This window comes from Oncorhynchus keta, chromosome 25 (assembly GCF_023373465.1).
Source record: "Oncorhynchus keta strain PuntledgeMale-10-30-2019 chromosome 25, Oket_V2, whole genome shotgun sequence".
Taxonomy (NCBI): Eukaryota; Metazoa; Chordata; class Actinopteri; order Salmoniformes; family Salmonidae; genus Oncorhynchus; species Oncorhynchus keta.
In genome coordinates, this window is record NC_068445.1 from 24,526,112 (window position 1) to 24,549,316 (window position 23,205).

Consider the following 23,205-nt stretch of genomic DNA (forward strand, 5'->3'; position numbering starts at 1 on the left):
CTATGCTTCACGATGAGAACCACACATGCGTAGATAATCCATTCACCTACTCTGAGTCTCACAAAGACACGGCGGTTGGAACCAAAAATCTCCAATTTGGACTCATCAGAACAAAGAACAGATTTCCACCAGTCTAATGTCCATTGGTCGTGTTTCTTTGCCCAATTAAGTCTCTTCTTATTGGTATCCTTTAGTAGTGGTTTATTTGCAGCAATTCGACCATGAAGGCCTGATTCATGCAGTCTCCTCTGAACAGTTGTGTCTGTTACTTGAACGCTGTGTAGCATTTATTTGGGCTGCAATCTGAGGTGCAGTTAACTCTAATGAACTTATCCTCTGCAGCAGAGATAACTCTGGGTCTTCCTTTCCTCATGAGAGCCAGTTTCATCATAGTGCTTGATGGTTTTTGTGACTGCACTTGAAGAAACGTTCAAAGTTCTTGATATTTTCTGTACTGACTGACCTTCATGTCTTAAAGTAATGATTGACTGTCGTTTCTCATCGCTTATTTGAGCTGTTCTTGACATAATATGGACTTGGTCTTTCCCAAATAGGACTGTCTTCTGTATACCACCCATACCTTGTCACAACACAACTGACTGGCTCAAATGCATTAAGGAAAGAAATTCCACAAATTAACTTAAATCACACCTGTTAAATGAAATGCATTCAGGTGACTACCTCATGAAGCTGGTTGAGAATGCCAAGAGTGTGCAAAGCTGTCATCAAGGCAAAGGGTGGCTACTTTTAAGAATCTATAAAATATATTTTGATTTGTTTAACACTTTCTTGGTTACTACATGATTCCATGTGTTATTTCATAGTTGATAGTTATTCTACAATGTAGAAAATAATAAAAATAAAGAAAAACCCTTGAATGAGTAGGTGTGTCCAAACTTTTGACTGGTACTGTATATGTTCTTAATTTTCATTGGACATAAAAAACATTAACATTTTGGGAAATCTGTTCTAAAGTATTTCCATGCATAACAGTGATCATATAGAAATGTAAGCAAGGTTTGAAGTTATTTAGTTTCATTTATTATATCTGTTTGCTAGTTTAGGGTTGGAATAAAAACCTATACGATGGTAGCTCTCCAGAAATAGGGTTGGAGAGCCCTGGCCTAGAACAGTTATAGTTATACACTGCCAAGAACAGGAATGATAGAAATACACTGCCTAGACTTGATAAGACTCAAGAGTTCTAATCTAAACTGACCTCTGGTCCATAAACCATTGTTAATTATGTGAACACTTGGCAAACAATAAACTGAATGGCTGCCCACACATTAGTTTTATAGGGATTGTTCTCAATCATTATGACCCTTATCACTTCTAATGGAGTGTGGTGCTTCAGGTTTGTGAGAGCAGAGCAATGATGGATTCAGAAAATAAAAACATTTCTAGGTTTAATAACATAAACGTAACAAATCGCATCATATGAAAACAATCTTGCTAGACACTTTCCACTGAGCTATTCTGCATCATTAACACTAGAAACACACATCTTCTCTCAATTTCTCTGGTGTGTCCAAAAATGTGAACTGTTCCAAGCCAAGTTATCACTATACATATTTGGCCAAAGGCAACATCTAAACTGAAACAAGACTGCAAAGTCTTTTACTAAACTGAAACACGCATTGAGAACTAAAAAATTGCCTGATGAGAACAGTAAAATGTAAACTTAATTCCAACGACTTGATCATGTAAACACATGAAAGTCAATAAGAGCAGGCTAAACATTAGAGCTTCACTATATAGACTTTACTCCCATTCACTGATTGGTCGTTCTCTTGTGGTGTGTGTGTGTTAGTCATAGAGGAACTGGGATATAAAGCTGTGGAGTTTCTGTCTGTTGTCTGTCTGTTGGAAGAGTGGACTGACTCCCAGGAAAACACATCCTCTCTGCTGATCCTCAACCAGCACCTGACACACAAACACTATTTAGATACACGTGCAAGGACCAGTGAGTCACTGATAAAATGTTAATCATATACAGAGTGACTGCTTCTCACCCCCAGGTCTGTCAGCGTCCTGACTGTCACACGTGCCACCTCCTCTGAGCAGCTCTCTGTGACATACACACACAACAAACCAGTGTTTGTGAAAGGTGAGTCATGTGCGTAACCTCCAGACATAAAAGCTGGTTATTAAAGAGGAGATTTTCATTAGGCAAATGTTTGAAGTATGGGTATTAAGCATTCTGTGTGTATGTCATTTTGTAATTCCAGTCTCACCATAGTGTCCCCTGTCCCTCTGGGCGGTGTCACACAGGTGGGAGTGTATCTGGCCCAAACGGACAGCCTCTGCAGGGTGAGACACACACACACAGCTACTCAGAGGAGTTCCGCACACACACACACACACACACACACACACACACACACACACACACACACACACACACCTGGTAGCGGAGTGTCTAGGAGGTCTAAACCCTCTGTAGCCCAGCACAGGGCCCTCAGGTAGCCAGCCATCAGACTGCACAGGAAGAAAAGCAGTTCTGGACACTGGCTGGGCTGGCTCAACTACAAAGAGAATGAGAGAGATAGATTTTAGTCACTGAGTTGTGTTGATTAGTAGTTCTGTGTGTGTACCTTGAAGGAGCGTGCCTCTCCTTCTTCACAGTCAGAATGGTCGTCTGAAGAACTCCAAGTCAGAGCACCCTTCCTCCAGAAATCACAGATCGGCGTATCGCTAGGAACCTACAAACACACACACACGATATAAATGACATAAGCCCAATCACTGGGTTGAAATGGTGAAAGTGTGTTGTGAGAGATGTACGTTTGTGTGTGATGCACTTTTAACCTCTTCCATCACAAGGATGCCACAGCGCACCAGTGTGTCCACTGCATCCAGAGCAAAGCCATGAGATGACTGACATGGCTATAGAGAAAGAAAGACAGAAAAATGGGGCAAGTCAGAGCATTATCTGTGCATATTTTGTCGCTATTGGTGGACAGACAGGCAGTTATCAGTCAATGTGGAAACACAGATGGGTAGGGGGGTTGAGGAAACACAGATGGGTAGGGGGTTGAGGAAACACAGATGGGTAGGGGGGTTGAGGAAACACAGATGGGTAGGGGGTTGAGGAAACACAGATGGGTAGGGGGGTTGAGGAAACACAGATGGGTAGGGGGTTGAGGAAACACAGATGGGTAGGGGTTGAGGAAACAGAGAGAGGGGTAGGGGGTTGAGGAAACACAGGAGGGTAGGGGGGGGGTGAGGAAACACAGATGGGTAGGGGGTGAGGAAACACAGATGGGTAGGGGGGTGAGGAAACACAGATGGGTAGGGGGTGAGGAAACACAGATGGGTAGGGGGGTGAGGAAACACAGGAGGGTGGGGGGTGAGGAAACACAGGAGGGTAGGGGGGTGAGGAAACACAGATGGGTAGGGGGGTGAGGAAACACAGATGGGTAGGGGGTTGAGGAAACACAGGAGGGTAGGGGGGTGAGGAAACACAGATGGGTAGGGGGTGAGGAAACACAGATGGGTAGGGGGTGAGGAAACACAGATGGGTAGGGGGGTGAGGAAACACAGATGGGTAGGGGGTTGAGGAAACACAGATGGGTAGGGGGTTGAGGAAACAGAGATGGGTAGGGGGTTGAGGAAACAGAGAGAGGGGATGGGTAGGGGGGGTTGAGGAAACACAGGAGGGTAGGGGGGGAGGAAACACAGATGGGTAGGGGGTGAGGAAACACAGATGGGTAGGGGGTTGAGGAAACACAGATGGGTATGGGGGTGAGGAAACACAGGAGGGTAGGGGGTGAGGAAACACAGATGGGGGTTGAGGAAACACAGATGGGTATGGGGGTTGAGGAAACACAGATGGGTAGGGGGTTGAGGAAACAGAGAGAGGGGTAGGGGGGTTGAGGAAACACAGGAGGGTAGGGGGTGAGGAAACACAGATGGGTAGGGGGTGAGGAAACACAGATGGGTAGGGGGTGAGAAAACACAGACGGGTAGGGGGTGAGGAAAAACAGGAGGGTGGGGGGTGAGGAAACACAGGAGGGTAGGGGGGTGAGGAAACACAGATGGGTGGGTGGGGGGGGGGGGTGAGGAAAAACAGAGGGGGGTGAAACACAGATGGGTGGGTGGGGGGTGAGGAAACACAGATGGGTGGGTGGGGGGTGAGGAAACAGTGTGAGTCAGATAGAAATAAAAACTGATGGAGTCAGATAGAAATAAAAACTGATGGAATCAGACAAAGGAGAGAGCGAGAAGGAGAGAGGGAGGGAGCGAGAGAGAGAAAGGCCTAGTATTTATGTCTTTGATTAAAAGCCTTTGAGGACAGAGAGTTCGAGAGCACACACTCCATACACAATCTCTCGCACTCTCAGAGCTAGATGAATAGCTGTGCTGCTCCATTAAACATTCATTGAATAAGACACACACACCCAGCCAGTCCATTGTGTGTCTAGTATAGTATTTCCAGACACAGTAGGTATGTGTGTGTGAATGTGTACTATTCACAGGTATTGTTCACAAGGGGGCATTGTGTGTGTACGTACTCACAGGTATATACCCCGGGGGCAGTAAGTGTGTGAGTTGCAGGGCTCTCTCAGTCAGTTCATCCTGACACAGTGCAACGTCAAACTCCATCTCCCCTCTGACCTCGTCACCTTTAATCTCTTCACCCTTGATCCTGCTGCTGCCCCCGCAGCCTGCCACCTCGCACAGCATGGCAGACACTGCACACGCTGCACACACACAGTCAATTGTAGGAAAAACAAAAGAGTCATAAATAATACAACTAATCAATGAAGATTGTGAATGTGGTAATGAATTTGCACAGACGTACCTCCGACGGCCTCATGGATGAAGGTGTGTGTGAGTATCTGGGAATGGCGGGAAAGAGAGAGAGTGGCGGAGAGAGAGGGGTGGGGAGCGATGAGGGGATCAGACCTAGAAGGGAGGGAGAGAAATGGTTGGTATTCCCTCTCCGTCTCACACACACACACACACACACACACACACACACACACACACACCTACCTGTCTTTGGGATGGGCAGCGAGGGTTAGGTGAGGGGTGAGGAGGGTGAGGGAGTGGTAGACCACCCCAACCAGACTCCCCCCAAAGCCCACATCTCTGTTCCTGAACAATATCTCCTCCAGCAGCCAGGCCACGTCACGACACAACACAGACAGACAGACACCCTGGATGGAGGGTGGGGGTGGAGAGAGAAAATGAGGTGAGAGTAGAAAGTCAGCATCAGCGACTCTAATAACGTCTTTACACACAAACAATAAGAAGCAAAGCAGAAATACACGGGACTCCAGTACTTAACCCCCAGGCTGAGTTTATGGTCATAGATGGTGTGTGTTCCCTGTGATGTCACCACAGGGCTGGCAGGAGAATAGTTCACACACACACACACACACACACACACACACACACACACACACACACACACACACACACACACACACACACACACACACACACTACCTTGCGGTGTTTGTGCAGTAGAAGACAGGAGACCAGGCTAGTGGACATCACAGCCATGCAGGACATAGTGGCTAAAAATAGGAAAAACACCAGGTATATTACATGTTAATAGACTGCAACTGGCATTATGACATGTCAAAGAGATGGAGACAGAGGGTGTGAGAGAGAGAGAGGAGGGTTGGACAGTGATGTAGTGTCAAAGATATTATGGAAACTCCAGACTAGTACAGTATAGTTGATCTGGTCCTTTCTGATGTACAAGGGGGAAATCAAGAGTCTAGGGGTTGATTTAGGATGGCAATAGACTCACAGTAGATGAAGGGCAGGGTGGGGGTGTGTGCGTGCGCTTATGTATGCATCTCTGTGTGTGTGTGTGTGTGTAACTCACAGTAGGTGAGGTGCAGGGTGAGGGCAATGCTGAGGTCTCTCTCCGATTGGCAGAGCTCAGGCAAATAACGAGGGGGCAGGATCCATGACATCGTCCTCTGGCCAAATATTGCATCAGACCTGGAGGAAGGGCAAGGGCGCGCACAAACATATCAGCCTGAAGACCTTTCACTAAATCAGCTCCTTCAAAACAGGAAATGATCTCAATTAGCGATGCCAGATAGACAACAGGAAGCATAAAACCTAGAGAGTAGAGACTGCAGGGTGTTTGAGCATCAGTTAGGCACTTTGAATGAGTGTGTTTTTGTGAGTCAGATCAAAAGTGTGTGTATATCCCACCAGGTTCCCAGCTTGGTTTGGCTAGCTCTCCTGTTCACTGCTGTGTGTTAACTATTTGAGCTGTGAACAATAGAGACTTTAAACAGACCTAATAAACCAAGTAAAGCCAGACAGATTGACTCAACAAACTCTTTCTCCATCCATCTTCAGTCCCCACTGCTGATACCCTTTCAACTCTCTCCTTTTCCCATCGTCCTCTCTCCTCCTCTGAGTTTCATAAGAAGTGAGGACTGAACAGCAAATATTGAGATAAGATGTGACGCAAGCGCAGGCACACACCTGTTGTGTAGAATGGTAGGGAGCAGGAGATCTTGTAGAGGGCGCCCTCCATCCACACGACACTTCCCTGTGTCACACATCTCCTACGCACGCACACACACACACACAGCAGAGAGAAAAGTCACACTCAGTAACAACTAGTGCTGTTACGGTGACCGCATTACTACCACAACGGCGGTCACGAGTCATGACGGCAGTCAAATTCCACCTGGGTAATTAGGCTTCTCCAAGCTCTGATTGCTGCTGATGGTCATTAGTAGCCCACCAAACTTGCTAACTGCCTGGTACTCGGCACTCCACTGTCCCTCTAAACACTCTGACGTCAATGCAAATGTAATCAAAAATCGAATCAAACACTTTGAGAGCCCATGAGCTCATGTTGAGCAACATTTCTATAGGCTATGCAATTGCGCAAGAAAACAGAGTGATGGCCTCTATTAAAAAGAGGACGATTCCATCAGCTTTCTTCAGGCTAGGCTTACTTTATTTATCAACTTTCCTAATATTTAGCACATTGCTTCTCTTTACAACAAGAGTAGAGCCTGCCCGACTGGTGTGAAAATAAACCAATGGAAAAGTGTCCTCCATTTGCTATTTAAGTGCATAGATGACATGCATTTTTCCTGATGCCCCGTTTCAAGACAGGTGCATGATAATGGTTCATTTTAAATCTAAACTAATTCCACACATATACAGTGGGGGAAAAAAGTATTTAGTCAGCCACCAATTGTGCAAGTTCTCCCACTTAAAAAGATGAGAGGCCTGTAACTGGCAAACATATGCAGTTACAGGCCTGAGTGTCAAGTTTGGGGGAAGATAATTTTCACCATAATAATTCACCTTTATAATAAAATTATTTAATGCATCATCGCATCTGTGGTCACTTTTGAGAATGGTGTTTTCCTGCTAATGGAACATTTGAGCTTATAGCCTACTGCCATTTGCACATTGCTGTGCTTATAATGTGAAGAAATAGCTTCAAATGTTGTTAAACTATTAGGCTAAATGTTCACATCTGTTTTGTCAGACTCATTGCTTAAAACCGTTTTTTTGATGCTAGTGGTTGTATTAATTTGGGATCTAGGGCATTCCACAACTGTCCCGGGCTATTTGTGGAATATTTATTTCTCGCACGGAATAGGTGAACTTTTGTACTATGGGGATAGTATATAGACTAGTGCTTTTGCTGTTTGTTACGCCTACTCATCTTGTTGGTTGACAAAAAGCAAATGTGGACAGTTCTTCCAATATGCGCCTCGGAATTGGATAAGGACGTGCACAGTTCCGTCCCCGATGTGTCGGCCTTCACTTGTAGCCTGTGAGAAAGACATGTACCACGTGACTGAGAGCCATACGAGTGAGATGCTTCGGCACGCAGCCGGGAGAAGGGAATCATAATTATTATATTTAGCCCAAGGGCACAGATGTTTTTCGTGGGCATTACGGCCACAAAGGGGATGCAGCCAGGAAATTTGAGGCATTATCAAATGCTTGTCAAATTGTGAATGAGAGACTGATGAATGTGTACAGCCTAATCAGAGTTCATGCCTTTTTTTCAAAACATCATTAGAGTCGCACCATGCAGGCTTGGAATGTATAAAATTGAAACATTGTCATGACGTTGCCCTGTTGGGTGAGGTTTATGACCCCCCATAAATACATTTCCCCCTTTTCTCTCCACTCTACAGAATGGACTCTTGGAAAGCCATTTGTTAACAGAGAGAGAGTATGGTAACATCAAAAGGTTGAGGAATGGAACAATATTTCCCTTTCTCAACCAGTTGAAAGTGTCCGTTGGTACTTAAAGAATATGATATCAGATCAGTTGGTGTCTGGGACATTATATCTGATGAAAGGACGACAAATGTAATCTTGGGACATCTACACATTCTAGTTATAAGATTCACATGGAATGATTGTGCAATTTAAATGTTTAAATATGAAACTATTTGTGGCCAGATGTAATTTTAGCTTATAAATGAGAGAAATGTTTACATAAGTAAACTATGCACACTCAGTGGACACCCCCAAGTGAACAGACATTGGTTGAGAACTATGAAACACGACCTTCTCTCCCACAGTACAAAAGCCCGTTGACGGATGTCAATTTAGTTCCCGACGATGTGAGGACTGGTGTCCAAATGTTTAAAAGGGCGAATTTCAACGTGGAAGTGACAATCCCTACGCTGGAATGGTGAATTTCAACTAGTCCAGCCAGAATAGTATAGCTGATTACGGTAACTTGGTATGAACTTTGAACAGTTATTCACTAAAGAAGAAGTGATACTGCAGGAAGGGTACCAAATGAGGGAAGGATGTCTTTCCTGTAACGCACAGCGTTGAGATTACCTGCAATGACAGCAAGCTGAATTGGTATATGTTTTTATTTATCACACTTTTCTTTAACCATTTATGTTCTTTAATACAGGGCCGACATACCAGTTCCTTACTCTTTTCCCCTTCTACTTGCCTCTTCCATTTTTGTGGTAGTGCTGCAATTAGTTGGTTGTAATTTTGTTGTGTTAGCTGCATGTGTGACATAACTCCACCAGTCCTATTTATGATCTCATTCACTAAAACACCTTTTAAAATAATTTACTCGAAAAATATATATTTTTTAAATCAATTAGTATATTTGAGTTTAACCACAATATTTGTTGTATTATTTGTTGTCTTTTCAGGTGGATTCAACTGAAATTGCAACCAACTTTCTAAGGCTTGTTTAAAAAAATAACGATATTTGAGATGATTTCCTTTTCAAACAACCGAAAGTGAGCAGGTGTAATCTGAACAAAGGGAAAAAGGCTATTCTTGAACATAGGATGAGACATTCCTACCAATTTACTAGAAAACCAGTTTGGATTTAAGTATAACTTTTGTATTACTGATGCCTTTAGTGAGACCATTTAATTGGTAAACTACACGGTAATGTAAAATTAGCATTTTTTTTTGTGATCCAATAGGTACACTTATAATTTGGTTTTAATCCAGAGACGATAGCAAAAGTATCTAGATCCTCTATGAGGCCGTGGAAAGATTCTAATTGTGTTTTTAAAAGAAAACATGAATCAGCGTACAATGACACTTTGTTTTTAAACCATGGATTTCTAATCCCTTAATTCTTAAGGCTAGAGGGTACTATTTTAACATCCGGATGAAAGTGTGCCCAAAGTAAACTGCCTGATACTCAGGCCCAGAAACTAGGATATGCATATAATTGGTAGATTTGGATAGAAAACTCTAAAGTTTCTAAAACTGTTAAAATTATGTCTGAGTATAAGAGAACTTATTAGGCAGGAGAAACCCCGAGGAAAAACCATCCAGGTATTTTGTTGTTGTTGAGGTCACTCTTTTCAATGGGTTTTCTATGTGGACCTAGATTTCTACGGCACTTGCTTGCAGTTCCTATCGCTTCCACTAGATGTCAGTCTTTAGAAATTGGTTGAGGTTTTTCCTTTGTGTAATGAAGAAGTACGGCCATCTTGAATGAGAGTCACTTGAAGTGGACTGTTGGATAGATGCGCATGACCAGAAAAGTAGCGTCAGTTTGTTTTCTTTTTGTATTGAACACAGACCATCCCGTCTTCAATTTTATTGATTATTTACTTTACTTTACTTTAAAAAAATACCAAAAATACCAAAAGTTGTATTACAAAAGTAGTTTGAAATGTTTTGGCAAAGTTTACAGGTAACTTTTGAGATATTTTGTAGTGATGTTGTGTGATTTTTTTATAGTATTTTATTTGAATTTGGCGCTCTGCATCTTCCCTGGCTATTGGCCAGGTGGGACGCAATCGTCCTATCCCAGAGTGGTTAACCTGTTGAGTGTATGGGGCAGTATTTTCATGTTTGGATGAAAAACGTACTCAAATGAAACTGCCTATTTCCCAGGCCCAGAATCTAGAATATGCATATAATTGTCAGATTAGGATAGAAAGCACTCTAAAGTTTCCAAAACTGTCAAAATATTGTCTGTGAGTATAACAGAACTGAAATTGCAGGCGAAAACCTGAGGAAAATCCAACCCGGAAGTGCTGTTTTTCCTGAAACCTCTGTTCCATTGCCTGCCTTCGCTCCATTTAAAAGCCTTTTCCTATGGCTTCCACATGTTGTGAACAGTCTTCAGACATAGTTTCAGGCTTTTATTTTGAAAAATGAGCTAGAAAGATCACATCGCGTCATTGGATGGCTGGGTGCCAGCAGCGTTTTGCATGCGCAACAGCTTGGAGCAGACATTTTCTCTCTCCCATTGAAGAAGCTACAGTCTGGTTGAAATATTATCGATTATATATTGTAAAAACAACCTGAGGATTGATTACAAAAAACGTTTGACATGTTTCTACGAACTTTACAGATACTATTTGGAATTTGTCTGCCCGATCATGACCGCTCAAGCCTGTAGGATTTCTGAACATAACGCTCCAACCAGAGGTATTTTGGATATAAAAATAATCTTTATGGAACAAAAGGAACATTTATTGTGTAACTGGGAATCTCGTGAGTGCAAACATCCGAAGATCAAAGGTAAGTGACTTTTCGTGACCAAACATATGGCAGCAGATCCACAAGGTCTGCCATGAGAGGTGACTGTATAGTTCCCTTAAGGAAAAGCACCTTTAGTAAATCCGCGTTCTCTGTGAGAGCTTCCCTTGTCTGGAATACACTGCCATCAAACACACATAACTGCACCACATATCACACTTTCACAAAATGTATGAATGCATGGCTAAAGGGGAATCAGATTTGTGATCATAATCCCTAGCTGTGTATTGCTGCTTTCCATGTTGTCTGTAGCTTGTGAGGTGTGGAAACACCGTTGCTTTTATGAATTTTGTTCTATGTCTGTATGATACGTCTTGCTTGTCCTACGTTGCTTGCTTGTCCTACGTTGCTCTGCATGTGCTCACTGCTCAATGATTGTCTATATTGTAATTGTTTTTAATAACCTGCCCAGGGACTGCAGTTGAAAATTAGCCGGCTGGCTAAAACTGGCACTTTTACTGAAACGTTGATTAATGTGCACTGTCCCTGTAAAAAATAAAATAAACTCAAACTCAATCTACTTGGCTGCTAGCTATTTGTAATGTTTCGTCTGCTGAGAGAGATGTCCTTACATAAACGCTTGGTATGCTTTCGCCAAAAAGCTTTTTTGAAATCTGACATGCCAGGTGGATTAACAAACTAAGCTGTGTTATGCTATATTGATTTCTGTATTTGATATTTGTGATTTCATGAAAATGAAATATTTTTTAGTAATTTAATTTGAATTTGGCGCTCTGCAATTCAGCGGATGTTGATGAAAATCATCCCGCTAACGGGATGGGTGCATCAAGAAGTTAACGGGATTGATTTGACAACACCCAGTGAAATAGCAGCGCGCCAAATTCAAAACCAGAAATACTCATAATAATTCATGACTCATACAAGTGTTATACATCGGTTTAAAGATGAACTTCTTGATAATCCAGCCACCGTGTCAGATTTCAAAAGGGCTTTACAGCGAAAGCAAACCATGCTATTATCTGAGGACAGCACCCCAAACAAACACATGAAAATCACATTTCAACCCGCCAGGCGCGACACAAAAGTCAGAAATAATTCTATAATTTATGCCTTACCTTTGAAGAGCTTCTTCTGTTTGCACTCCAATATGTCCATTAAACATCACAAATGGTCCTTTTGTTTGATAAATTCCGTCGTTATATCCCCAAAATGTCAATTTATTTGGCGCGTTTGATTCAGAAAATACACCGGTTCCAACTCGCGTAACATGACTACAAAGTATCTAATAAGTTACATGTAAACTTGATCCAAACAACTTTCCTAATCCAACTTTAGGTATTTTTAAACGTAAATAATCGCTCAAATTTAAGACGGGATAAACTGTGTTCAATACCGGACAAAAACAAAGTGGAGCGAGCTTTCATGTCGCGCGCCCCAACCACAACCGTACGCTAGACTCGACCCTCGTTCTGAACAGCCCTTCTACTATATTATCTCCAATGTATCGTCCATGTAAAAACCTGTCTGATTTGGATGAATAACATCTGACAATACTTTATTAATTCTATGCACCAAGCATTTTGCTAGGATTTTTGCATCACAACACTGAAGTGTAAGGTCTCCAATTTTTTTAATTGAACTGGAACTTTATATATACACACACACCACTTGTGTCCTGTTTCAGTAATAATGATATCAGACCTGGTTGCGTGTTTGATAATCTACCATTTATATAGGAGTGGATAAAACATTCTAATAATGGTCCTGTGAGTATATCAAATACGTTTTGTATACTTCCACTGGTATGCCTTCCAGCCCTGGAGTTTCCCCAGCCTTAAAGGCTTTAACTGCATCAAGAAGTTCCTCCTCTGTAATTTGGCCTTCACATGTCTTTCTGTCTTTCTGTATAGATGTTCATGTTATTATTATTAGGAAAAATATCCATACAATTAGTTTCAGTTAGTGGAGATGGAGGAGACTGAAACTAAAACATTCTTAAAGTATTTTACTTCCTCTTTCAAAATATAATTTGGTGAATCATGCATTACTCCATTTGTAACAAGTTTCCATACATTTTTGGTAGCATTTCTATATTGAAGATTAAAAAATAATTTGGTGCATTTTCCCACATATTCCATCCAGTTCGCTTAATTTTTTATAATATATTACACTGGATCTTTCTTGAATAATTTCCTCCATTTCTTTTTGTTTTTCCTACAACTTATTCTTTGCCTCTATGGTACAGTTTTTTATTGCTATCTAACTGTACTGTTAGTCCTTCAATTTCCTTTGTTAACCTCTCTGCGCACGGAACCCGGTAGCGGGCTGAAATTCCACAACATACGGTGATCGCTACATAAATAGTCATATTAAACATTCATGAGAATACAAGTGTCTCACATGTATCGAAAGCCTAGAATCTTGCTAATCCAACTGCGTTGTCAGATTTAAAAAAAGATTTACTGCGAAAGAATATGATGCGATTATCCGAGAATAGAGCCCCATAAAAAAAAACTATTTCAAGCAGCACAGGCATAACAAAATCACAAACTGCATTAAAATAAATTGTTTACCTTTGACGATCTTCGTCTGTTTGCAATCCCAATGCTCATTGTTACAGAATTAATTATCTTTTGTTTGATAAAATCCGTTTTTATAGCCTAACACAAAACATTTTGTGAACCTCGTGTCTTGAATTCCGTCTCATTCCACGACGACCCATTCGAGGGTAAATACCTACACAAAACGTGACTTTTCCAGTCATGTTTGGTTTCATTGCAATCAACTGGTTTGTTTGTAACACAACCAAACATGATGGGCCATTTTGCGGGACATATTGACTGAAAGAAACCGTTTTGAAGACAACAGATAATGACATCACTGTGCACCAATGATATGACCACTGTTTCGTTGATTGACTGTATTTTAACCCAATGACCACTGATCGTCTTGAAATCTAGCTGGGTAGATAGCCAATGAGCTGAGGTAAACGGCAATATGCAATGGTTATGTGTTGGAAGACCAACCCATGTAGTAAACTCCGGCGTAAAGAGAGTCATTCGCTATTGAAGTTTTATACCGGAAGGAGCTACGCATATTACGCACAGCATTGTTTGGTAAACGCGCAGATTCAGCTGTTTATATATATCAATCAGTATGGCGACTAAGTCAGGGAAAGCTAAATCTAAGTCTAGATATACAGATGTACACACAATTTTAGAAGAAATTGATCGGAAAAGTGAGACAGAGATTGTTGTAGGACGATTCATTTAGCGATTCCCAAGTGGAGGAATATTTCTTTGAACGGAGAGGACATCGTGTTGGACTGGTAAGTTACATTTAAGTCATTTAGCAGACGCTCTTATCCAGAGCGACTTACAAATTGGTGCATTCACCTTATGACATCCAGTGGAACAGTCACTTTACAATAGTGCATCTAAATCTTAAAGGGGGGTGAGAAGGATTACTTATCCTATCCTAGGTATTCCTTAAAGATGTAAATGTAAATGTAATGTAAATGTAAGTTATTCTCATGCTAATGCCCTTGTTTGAAATTAATAATATGAAATATTATTTGTGATTTCTTTTAAATTTAGAAGCAATATCTAAAAATGTAATGAAATGTGAGATGCGTGTGTCTGCCGCCCCACCCCAACCCACATGAAATAGTCTATTTGAGGCTGTTGAGGGGAGGGCAGGCCCACAACAATGGCCAAAGTGAAATGGAGACAGTAGATACAGCTGGTCTGTTGTAATATAATAAAGACAGTAGATCTAGCTGAAATGTCATAATATAAAAGAGACAGTAGATCTAGCAGGTCTATAATAATATATTCAACCTTATGTTCCCTGTACTCTATATATATACACTGCTCAAAAAAATAAAGGGAACACTAAAATAACACACCCTAGATCTGAATGAATGAAATATTCTTATTAAATACTTTTTTCTTTACATAGTTGAATGTGCTGACAACAAAATCACACAAAAATTATCAATGGAAATCAAATTCCTCAACCCATGGAGGTCTGGATTTGGAGTCACACTCAAAACCACACTACAGGCTAATCCAACTTAAAACAAGTCAAGATGAGGCTCAGTAGTGTGTGTGGCCTCCACGTGCCTGTATGACCTCCCTACAACGCCTGGGCATGCTCCTGATGAGGTGGCGGATGGTCTCCTGAGGGATCTTCTCCCACACCTGGACTAAAGCATCCGCCAACTCCTGGGCAGTCTGTGGTACAACGTGGCGTTGGTGGATGGAGCGAGACATGATGTCCCAGATGTGCTCAATTGGATTCAGGTCTGGGGAACGGGCGGGCCAGTCCATAGCATCAATGCCTTCCTATTGTAGGAACTGCTGACACACTCCAGCCACATGAGGTCTAGCATTAGGAGGAACCCAGGGCCAACCGCACCAGTATATGGTCTCACAAGGGATCTCATCTCGGTACCTAATGGCAGTCAGGCTACCTCTGGCGAGCACATGGAGGGCTGTTCGGCCCCTCAAAGAAATGCCACCCCACACCATGACTGACCCACCGCCAAACTGGTCATGCTGGAGGATGTTGCAGGCAGCAGAACGTTCTCCACGGCGTCTCCAGACTCTGTCACGTCTGTCACATGTGCTCAGTGTGAACCTGCTTTCATCTGAGAAGAGCACAAGGCACCAGTGGCGAATTTGCCAATCTTGTTGTTCTCTGGCAAATGCCAAACGTCCTGCACGGTGTTGGGCTGTAAGCACAACCCCCACCTGTGGACGTCGGGCCCTCATACCACCCTCATGGAGTCTGTTTCTGACCGTTTGAGCAGACATATGCACATTTGTGGCCTGCTGGAGGTCATTTTGCAGGGCTCTGGCAGTGCTCCTCCTTGCACAAAGGCGGAGGTAGCGGTCCTGCTGCTGGGTTGTTGCCCTCCTACAGCCTCCTCCACGTCTCCTGATGTACTGGCCTGTCTCCTGGTAGCGCCTCCATGCTCTGGACACTACGCTGACAAACACAGCAGACCTTCTTGCCACAGCTCGCATTGATGTCCCATCCTGGATGAGCTGCACTACCTGAGCCACTTGTGTGGGTTGTAGACTCCGTCTCATGCTACCACTAGAGTGAAAGCACCGCCAGCATTCAAAAGTGACAAAAACATCAGCCAGGAAGCATAGGAACTGAGAAGTGGTCTGTGGTCACCACCTGCAGAACCACTCCTTTATTGGGGGTGTCTTGCTAATTGCCTACAATTTCCACCTGTTGTCTATTCCATTTGCACAACAGCATGTGAAATGTATTGTCAATCAGTGTTGCTTCCTAAGTGGACAGTTTGATTTCACAGAAGTGTGATTGATTTGGAGTTACATTGTGTTGTTTAAGTGTTCCCTTTATTTTTTTGAGCAGTGTATTTGAAGATATATAGAAAAGCTATGTTTTTTTATTGTATTATTCCAATCCATAACCAGGGTAGAATTGTGTTTCATTATTTTCCTCGTCTATAAGAACTTCGTAATTTTTTAAATAGCCATGGAGTAGTTTTTGTGTCTCTGAACAGCTGGTTATCAATATATAGTTTATTGACGACGAGAGCGACTCGTTTCCCTTTTAATCTATTTTTCTTGGAAATTGGATACAGAACTTTATGCCATTCTGTAATTTCCTTCGGGAACTGGTCATTCATGCCAATTTTGGTCCCAGCAAGTCTTTTACCCAGGCTTTTAACCATTATTTTATCTTTAAATGTAGCACATTTGGCAACGATTGGGCGTTCATACCTCTGCTCTCTATGTCCGAAGTGGTGTACACATTTGAGTTCGATTTTGTCGATAGCTCCACATGGAATCTGAAGCGCTGTAAGGAGGAACTCTAACTACAGATTCAGGAACTTCTCCTTCTTGGATACCTGTAAGTACCAAATTCTCTCTCATGGATCTAGTCTATGTCAAGTAAGGCTTCTCTCAGAACGATGTTCACTTCAGTTTCATTCTTATGTATTGTCACTTTTAGCTTATTTGTTTCTTTCTCCAATGGTCACAGCTTTTTCATCACTCATCTCGAGGCCTTCAACTCTTTTATATCCTTACTGACTATTTTAAGTATACCCAGTTTGTCATTTATTGATTAACAGATCGGTTTCGACCTTTACCATTCCCGTTGGTGAAAATATGAAATCGTCTGTGTCTGTAGAAGAGTCACGTTTTCGTTCTGAAATCGGTTCCCCTGTCTTAACTCTGTCATATTTGTGTGTTTCTTGTTTTCTTAATATTTGTCAATACATTTCTCTAGTCTTAAGATTTGTTTTGTGTTATTATCCAGATTGAAGGTTATCACCCACCAGATTGTGTTGTGCTAATATTTAGTCTAACTTGCCGATATTGAATATTAATATCTTGAGGTGCTCTACATAACTACGTTCAGTCCACCATTACCTGTCTCAGTCCCGCCCTCTCCTCCTACCTCTATAGCCAAGTACTTATGACAATCGGAATGAGACCGATCGAGCTGACGATTAATAATTGACTGCTATTGATATAAAAGATCTTCAGATCTTTAAGAGTGGATTCGGGAGATAACTGCTCTATATAAATGAATGCCTCCGTGGTGCCCCAGGTTATTAGTGGTTTAATTGTTGCATGGTTTAATTCAATCACGTAATCAATTAAATGTTAGGTAATCGATTTGATAAAATAGCATATCTTATCATTTAATCAGATATAAAGCCATATGGCATAGCCTGATTAACATTCATTATTCTGTTCTTCTGAAATATATTATTTGTGTTTCTATAGACATTCAAAATAAATAACAGGATGGTGTAGGCTGACTAAATTTTTAAAATGTAGATGTTCAAAAACTTCTGCATCAGTGGCGCTGTGTGTGGAAGATGCTAAATGTGTTTTATGTTAATTAACAGCCCGTAGTCACAACTGAGACCGCCTCAAAAATACTAATACTAAAGTGTTTCACAATCCCTGTCTGTTGGAGAGTTAGTTTTAAGCTAAGCAGCTCAGTCCTCCATGAAGGAACAACAATAGCATACCCATCAGTTCCTGGTCCAAACATACCTTCAGAGAGAAGGGCTGGGCGAAGTGGATCCTCACACTACTTCTCTGTCGGTTGCCGCACAGCAAGGAGAACACACACCTCAGAGTAGACAGCAGACCAACCTGGGGGATTTGGAATACATAAACATTGTTATCCTCGTGGGGACCTAGAATGAATTTCCATTCAAATTCCTATTTTCCCTAATCCTAATCCCTACCATAACCCTAATCCGTAACCCTAGCCCTAATAGTAACCCTAGCCCTAATAGTAACCCTAACCCGTAACCCTAGCCCTAATAGTAACCCTAACCCTAATAGTAACCCTAACCCGTAACCCTAGCCCTAATAGTAACCCTAACCCGTAACCCTAGCCCTAATAGTAACCCTAACCCGTAACCCTAGCCCTAATAGTAACCCTAACCCGTAACCCTAGCCCTAACCCGTAACCCTAACCCGTAACCCTAGCCCTAATAGTAACCCTAACCCGTAACCCTAGCCCTAATAGTAACCCTAACCGGTAACCCTAGCCCTAATAGTAACCCTAACCCGTAACCCTAGCCCTAATAGTAACCCTAACCCGTAACCCTAGCCCTAATAGTAACCCTAACCCGTAACCCTAGCCCTAATAGTAACCCTAACCCGTAACCCTAGCCCTAATAGTAACCCTAACCCGTAACCCTAGCCCTAATAGTAACCCTAACCCGTAACCCTAGCCCTAATAGTAACCCTAACCCGTAACCCTAGCCCTAATAGTAACCCTAACCCGTAACCCTAGCCCTAATAGTAACCCTAACCCGTAACCCTAGCCCTAATAGTAACCCTAACCCGTAACCCTAGCCCTAATAGTAACCCTAACCCGTAACCCTAGCCCTAATAGTAACCCTAACCCGTAACCCTAGCCCTAATAGTAACCCTAACCCGTAACCCTAGCCCTAATAGTAACCCTAACCCGTAACCCTAGCCCTAATAGTAACCCTAACCCCTAACCTTAAAATAGCCTTTATCCTCATGGGGATGTGGGGAATTCTTTGGATACTTGAGGGAACGATTAGTTAGGAGAATGGAAGTACAGACACAATAGAAGTATAGAATACATGCACATAAGCACACACAGATGAGTTATGCTGATACCATTATGGGGCTCTCCCATTAAGAGGAAGATTAGGGGAGCAATAACAAAAATGGGAAGGCTCTTTTAATTAACAATAGGATGACGTGTGTGTGTGTCAGATTAATAATGAACAATAAGATGTTGAGGGAACATTAGCCCACCCACAACGGAACACCTTCATCTAACCAACAAGTACAGAAGCAACACTGTGGGGGGGCTCCCGAGGGGCTTTACCGGGAAATGTAATATTAATGTGTGTGTGTTATACAGGTAACTGTCAAAAATAATGGGAACACTCAAATAAATGAGGGATAGAGGTGTGGTTCTTGAGTTAATTCAGCATCCCATCAAGCTTAGGGTCATTTAGAAAAATGCTGGGCAGGACATTATTTCGGCTACCATGGCTATAACCCCATAGGATGACAATGCACCAATCCACAGGGCACGAATGGTCACTGAGGAGCATGAAAATGATGTAAAACACATGCCATGTCTGTCTCAGTCACCAGATCTCAACCCAACTGACCACTTACGGGAGCTTCTGGAGCGGCGCCTGAGACAGCATTTTCCACCACCATCAACAACCACCATCAACAAAACATCTCTCCCACAGTGTTCCAGACACTTGTAGAATGTATACAGTGCCTTCATGGAAGTATTTAGACCCCTTGACTTTTTACATATTTTGTTACATTACAGCCTTATTCTAAAATGGATTAAATAAAAATCCTCAGCAATCTACACAGAGTAACCCATAATGACAAAGCGAAAACAGGTTAAGAATTTGTGTCCAAGGTACATATAAAAAATAAACTGAAATAGCTAGGTAGACTAGTCAGGATCGAGGCAAAGATGAACGGAGCAAAGTACAGAGAGATTCTTGATGAAAAGCACTCTGGAGCAGGTTAGGACCTCAGACTGGGGCACAGGTTCACCTTTCAACAGGACAACAACCCTAAGCACACAGCCAACGCAGGAGTCTCAAAGTCCTTGAGTGACCAAGCCAGACCCCGGACTTGAACCCGATCAAACATTTCTGGAGACCTGAAAATAGCTGTGCAGCAACGCTTCCCATCCAACCTGACCGAGCTTGAGGGTCCCCAGTCCACGCTCCTGCTCCAGTTTCAACTGACCTGAGCCCTAGGACCGTGCCCCAGGACTACCTGACATGAAGGCTCCTTGCTGTCCCCAGTCCACCTGACTGTGCTGCTGCTCCAGTTTCAACTGTTCTGCCTTATTATTATTCGACCATGCTGGTCATTTATGAACATTTGAACATCTTGGTCATGTTCTGTTATAATCTCTACCCGGCACAGCCAGAAGAGGACTGGCCACCCCACATAGCCCGGTTCCTCTCTAGGTTTCTTCCTAGGTTTTGGCCTTTCTAGGGAGTTTTTCCTAGCCACCGTGCTTTTACACCTGCATTGTTTGCTGTTTGGGGTTTTAGGCTGGGTTTCTGTACAGCACTTTGAGATATCAGCTGATGTACGAAGGGCTATATAAATAAATTTGATTTGATTTGATTTGCAGAGAAGAATGGGAGAAACTCCCCAAATAATGATGTGCCAGGCTTATAGAGTCATACCCAAGAAGACTCTAGGCTGTAATCGCTGTCAAAGGTGCTTCAACAAAGTACTGAGTAAAGGGTTCGAGTAGTTATGTAAATATGATATCAGTTTTTTATTTTTCATAAATTAGCAACAATTTCTAAAAATCTGTTTTTGCTTTGTCATTATGGGGTATTTTGTGTCGATTGATGATAATTGTTTTAATGTAACATAACAAAATGTGGAAAAGGTCAAGGGGTCAGAATACTTTCCGAAAGGCACTGTACCAAGTTGCATTGAAGTTGTTCTGGCTTGTGGTGCCCAATGCCTTATTAACACACTTTATGTTGGTGCTTCCTTATTTTGGCAGTTACCTGTAGGCTATACACTGAGTGTACAAAACATTAGCAACACCTGCTCTTTCCATTACAGATTGACCAGGTGAATCCAGGTCACCTGTTAAATCCACTTCAATCAGTGTAGATGAAGGGGAGGAGACGGGTTAAAGAACGATTTTTAAACCTTGAGACAATTGAGACATGGACTGTGTATGTGTGCCATTCAGAGGGTGAATGGGCAAGACGAAAGATTGAAGGGCCTTTGAACAGGGTATGTTAGTAGGTGCCAGGCACACTGGTTTGAGCGTGTCAAGAACTGCACCGCTGCTGGGTTTATCATGCTCAACAGTTTCCTGTGGGTCAACATGGGCCAGCATCCCTGTGGAATGCGTTCGACACCCTGTAGAGTCCATGCCCCAACAAATTGAAGCTGTTAGGTATTAGGTAGGTGTTCCTATTGTTGTGTATACTGTACCGGTGTGCTGGTGTTGGGAACACAGTCATAGGAGATGCCCACTGGAACCAGGTGGACGTCAGGCACCACTCCCTCTCTCACAGCCAGTCTGATGCGTGCCAACCATTGCCCTCCTCGCCAACACTCTCCTGACACACACACACTCAGTACCTGGCCTTCACACAGCAACTCACCAACCAACTACACACATAGAGAGAGAGGGGGTGGGGAGCAGTTGGAGAAAAACATGTTTTGGAATGCAATAATCTGATAAATTACCCACCATAACGTAATGACAACCTCCAATAAGAGGGGCGGGGGACCAGAGAAGGAGAAGAGAGGATAGAGAAATAGGAGAGCTAGGAGTAGTCGATGCCTCCAGTCCAAAGCATCTGTCCCTACTGAGAGGTTGAAAAGGCAAGGATGATAAGGAAAGAGGGGATGATGAAAAGAGAAAGAACGGTATATAGCAGGACAGACAAGTGGATTATGAATGTGTGAGATATATGTACATACATACACAGTTGAAGTCGTTAGTTTACATACACACTCAGTTTCACAATTCATGACATTTAATCCTAGCAAAAATTCCCTGTCTTAGGTCAATTAGGATCACAACTTGATTTTAAGAATGTGAAATGTCAGAATAATAGGAGAGAGAATGATTTGTTTCAGCTATTATTTCTTTCATCAGATTCCCAGAATGTCAGAAGTTCACATGCTACCAAATGCTAATTGAGTGTATTGCCTTTAAATTGTTTAACTTGGGTCAAACGTTTTGGGTAGCCTCCCACAAGCTTCCCACAATAAGTTGGGTGAATTTTGGCTCATTCCTCCAGACAGAGCTGGTGCAACCGAGTCAGGTTTTTAGGCTTCCTTGCTCGAACGCGCTTTTTCAGTTCAGACCACGCATTTTCTCTAGGATTGAGGTCAGGGCTTTGTGATGGCCACTCCAATACCTTGACTTTGTTGTCCTTAAGCCATTTTCCCACAACTTTGGAAGTATGCTTGGGGTCAATGTCCATTTGGAAGAACCATTTGCGACCAAACTTTAACTTCCTGCCTGACTGATGTCTTGAGATGTTGCTTCAATATATCCACATCCTTTCCCTGCCTCATGATGCCATCTATATTGTGAAGTGCACCAGTCCCACCTGCAGCAAAGCAACACAACATGATGCTGCCACCCCGTGGTTCACGGTTGGGATGGTGTTGTTCGGCTTGCAAGCATCCCCCTTTTTCCTCCAAACATAGCGATGGTCATTATGGCCAAACAGCTATTTTTTTGTTTCATCAGACCAAAAAGTACGATCTTTCTCCCCATGTGCAGTTGCAAACCGTAGTCTGGCTTTTTTATGGCGGTTTTGGAACAGTGGCTTCTTCCTTGCTGAGCAGCCTTTCAGGTTATGTCGATATAGGACTCGTTTTACCTTGGATATAGATACTTTTGTACCTGTTTCCTCCAGCATCTTCACAAGGTGTTTTGGGATTGATTTGCACTTTTCGCACCAAAGTACGTTCATCTCTAGGGGATAGAATGTGTCTCCTTCATGAGCGGTATGACGGCTGCGTGGTCCCATGGTGTTTATACCTGCGTACTATTGTTTGTACAGATGAACGTGGTACCTTCAGGCATTTGGAAATTGCTCCCAAGGACCAGACTTGTGGAGGTCTACAATTTGTTTCTGAGGTCTTGGCTGATTTCTTTTGATTTTCCCATGATGTCAAGCGAAGAGGCACTGAGTTTGAAGGTAGGCCC

General features: G+C 42.6%; 1 protein-coding gene across 4 annotated transcripts in view; it reads right to left on the minus strand.

Annotated features, from left to right (window-relative positions):
• Nucleotides 1-1,396: 1,396 nt before the first annotated feature.
• Nucleotides 1,397-23,205, minus strand: part of gpat2 (glycerol-3-phosphate acyltransferase 2, mitochondrial) — a 45,831-nt gene continuing 24,022 nt past the window's right edge. For 3 of the 4 annotated variants that reach the window (XM_052478996.1, XM_052478993.1, XM_052478994.1), the window contains exons 10-23: nucleotides 21,468-21,647; nucleotides 18,018-18,119; nucleotides 6,463-6,545; nucleotides 5,846-5,964; nucleotides 5,458-5,528; nucleotides 5,002-5,165; nucleotides 4,808-4,911; nucleotides 4,522-4,706; nucleotides 2,812-2,889; nucleotides 2,598-2,705; nucleotides 2,408-2,528; nucleotides 2,238-2,306; nucleotides 2,016-2,071; nucleotides 1,397-1,926 (exon numbers count right to left, since the gene is read on the minus strand). In XM_052478996.1, coding sequence (XP_052334956.1) covers nucleotides 1,810-1,926; nucleotides 2,016-2,071; nucleotides 2,238-2,306; nucleotides 2,408-2,528; nucleotides 2,598-2,705; nucleotides 2,812-2,889; nucleotides 4,522-4,706; nucleotides 4,808-4,911; nucleotides 5,002-5,165; nucleotides 5,458-5,528; nucleotides 5,846-5,964; nucleotides 6,463-6,545; nucleotides 18,018-18,119; nucleotides 21,468-21,647 — 1,557 coding nt within the window. In that variant the 3' untranslated portion in view covers nucleotides 1,397-1,809. The remainder of the gene's footprint in view (nucleotides 1,927-2,015; nucleotides 2,072-2,237; nucleotides 2,307-2,407; nucleotides 2,529-2,597; nucleotides 2,706-2,811; nucleotides 2,890-4,521; nucleotides 4,707-4,807; nucleotides 4,912-5,001; nucleotides 5,166-5,457; nucleotides 5,529-5,845; nucleotides 5,965-6,462; nucleotides 6,546-18,017; nucleotides 18,120-21,467; nucleotides 21,648-23,205) is intronic. The other variant, XM_052478995.1, reaches the window with a different exon arrangement.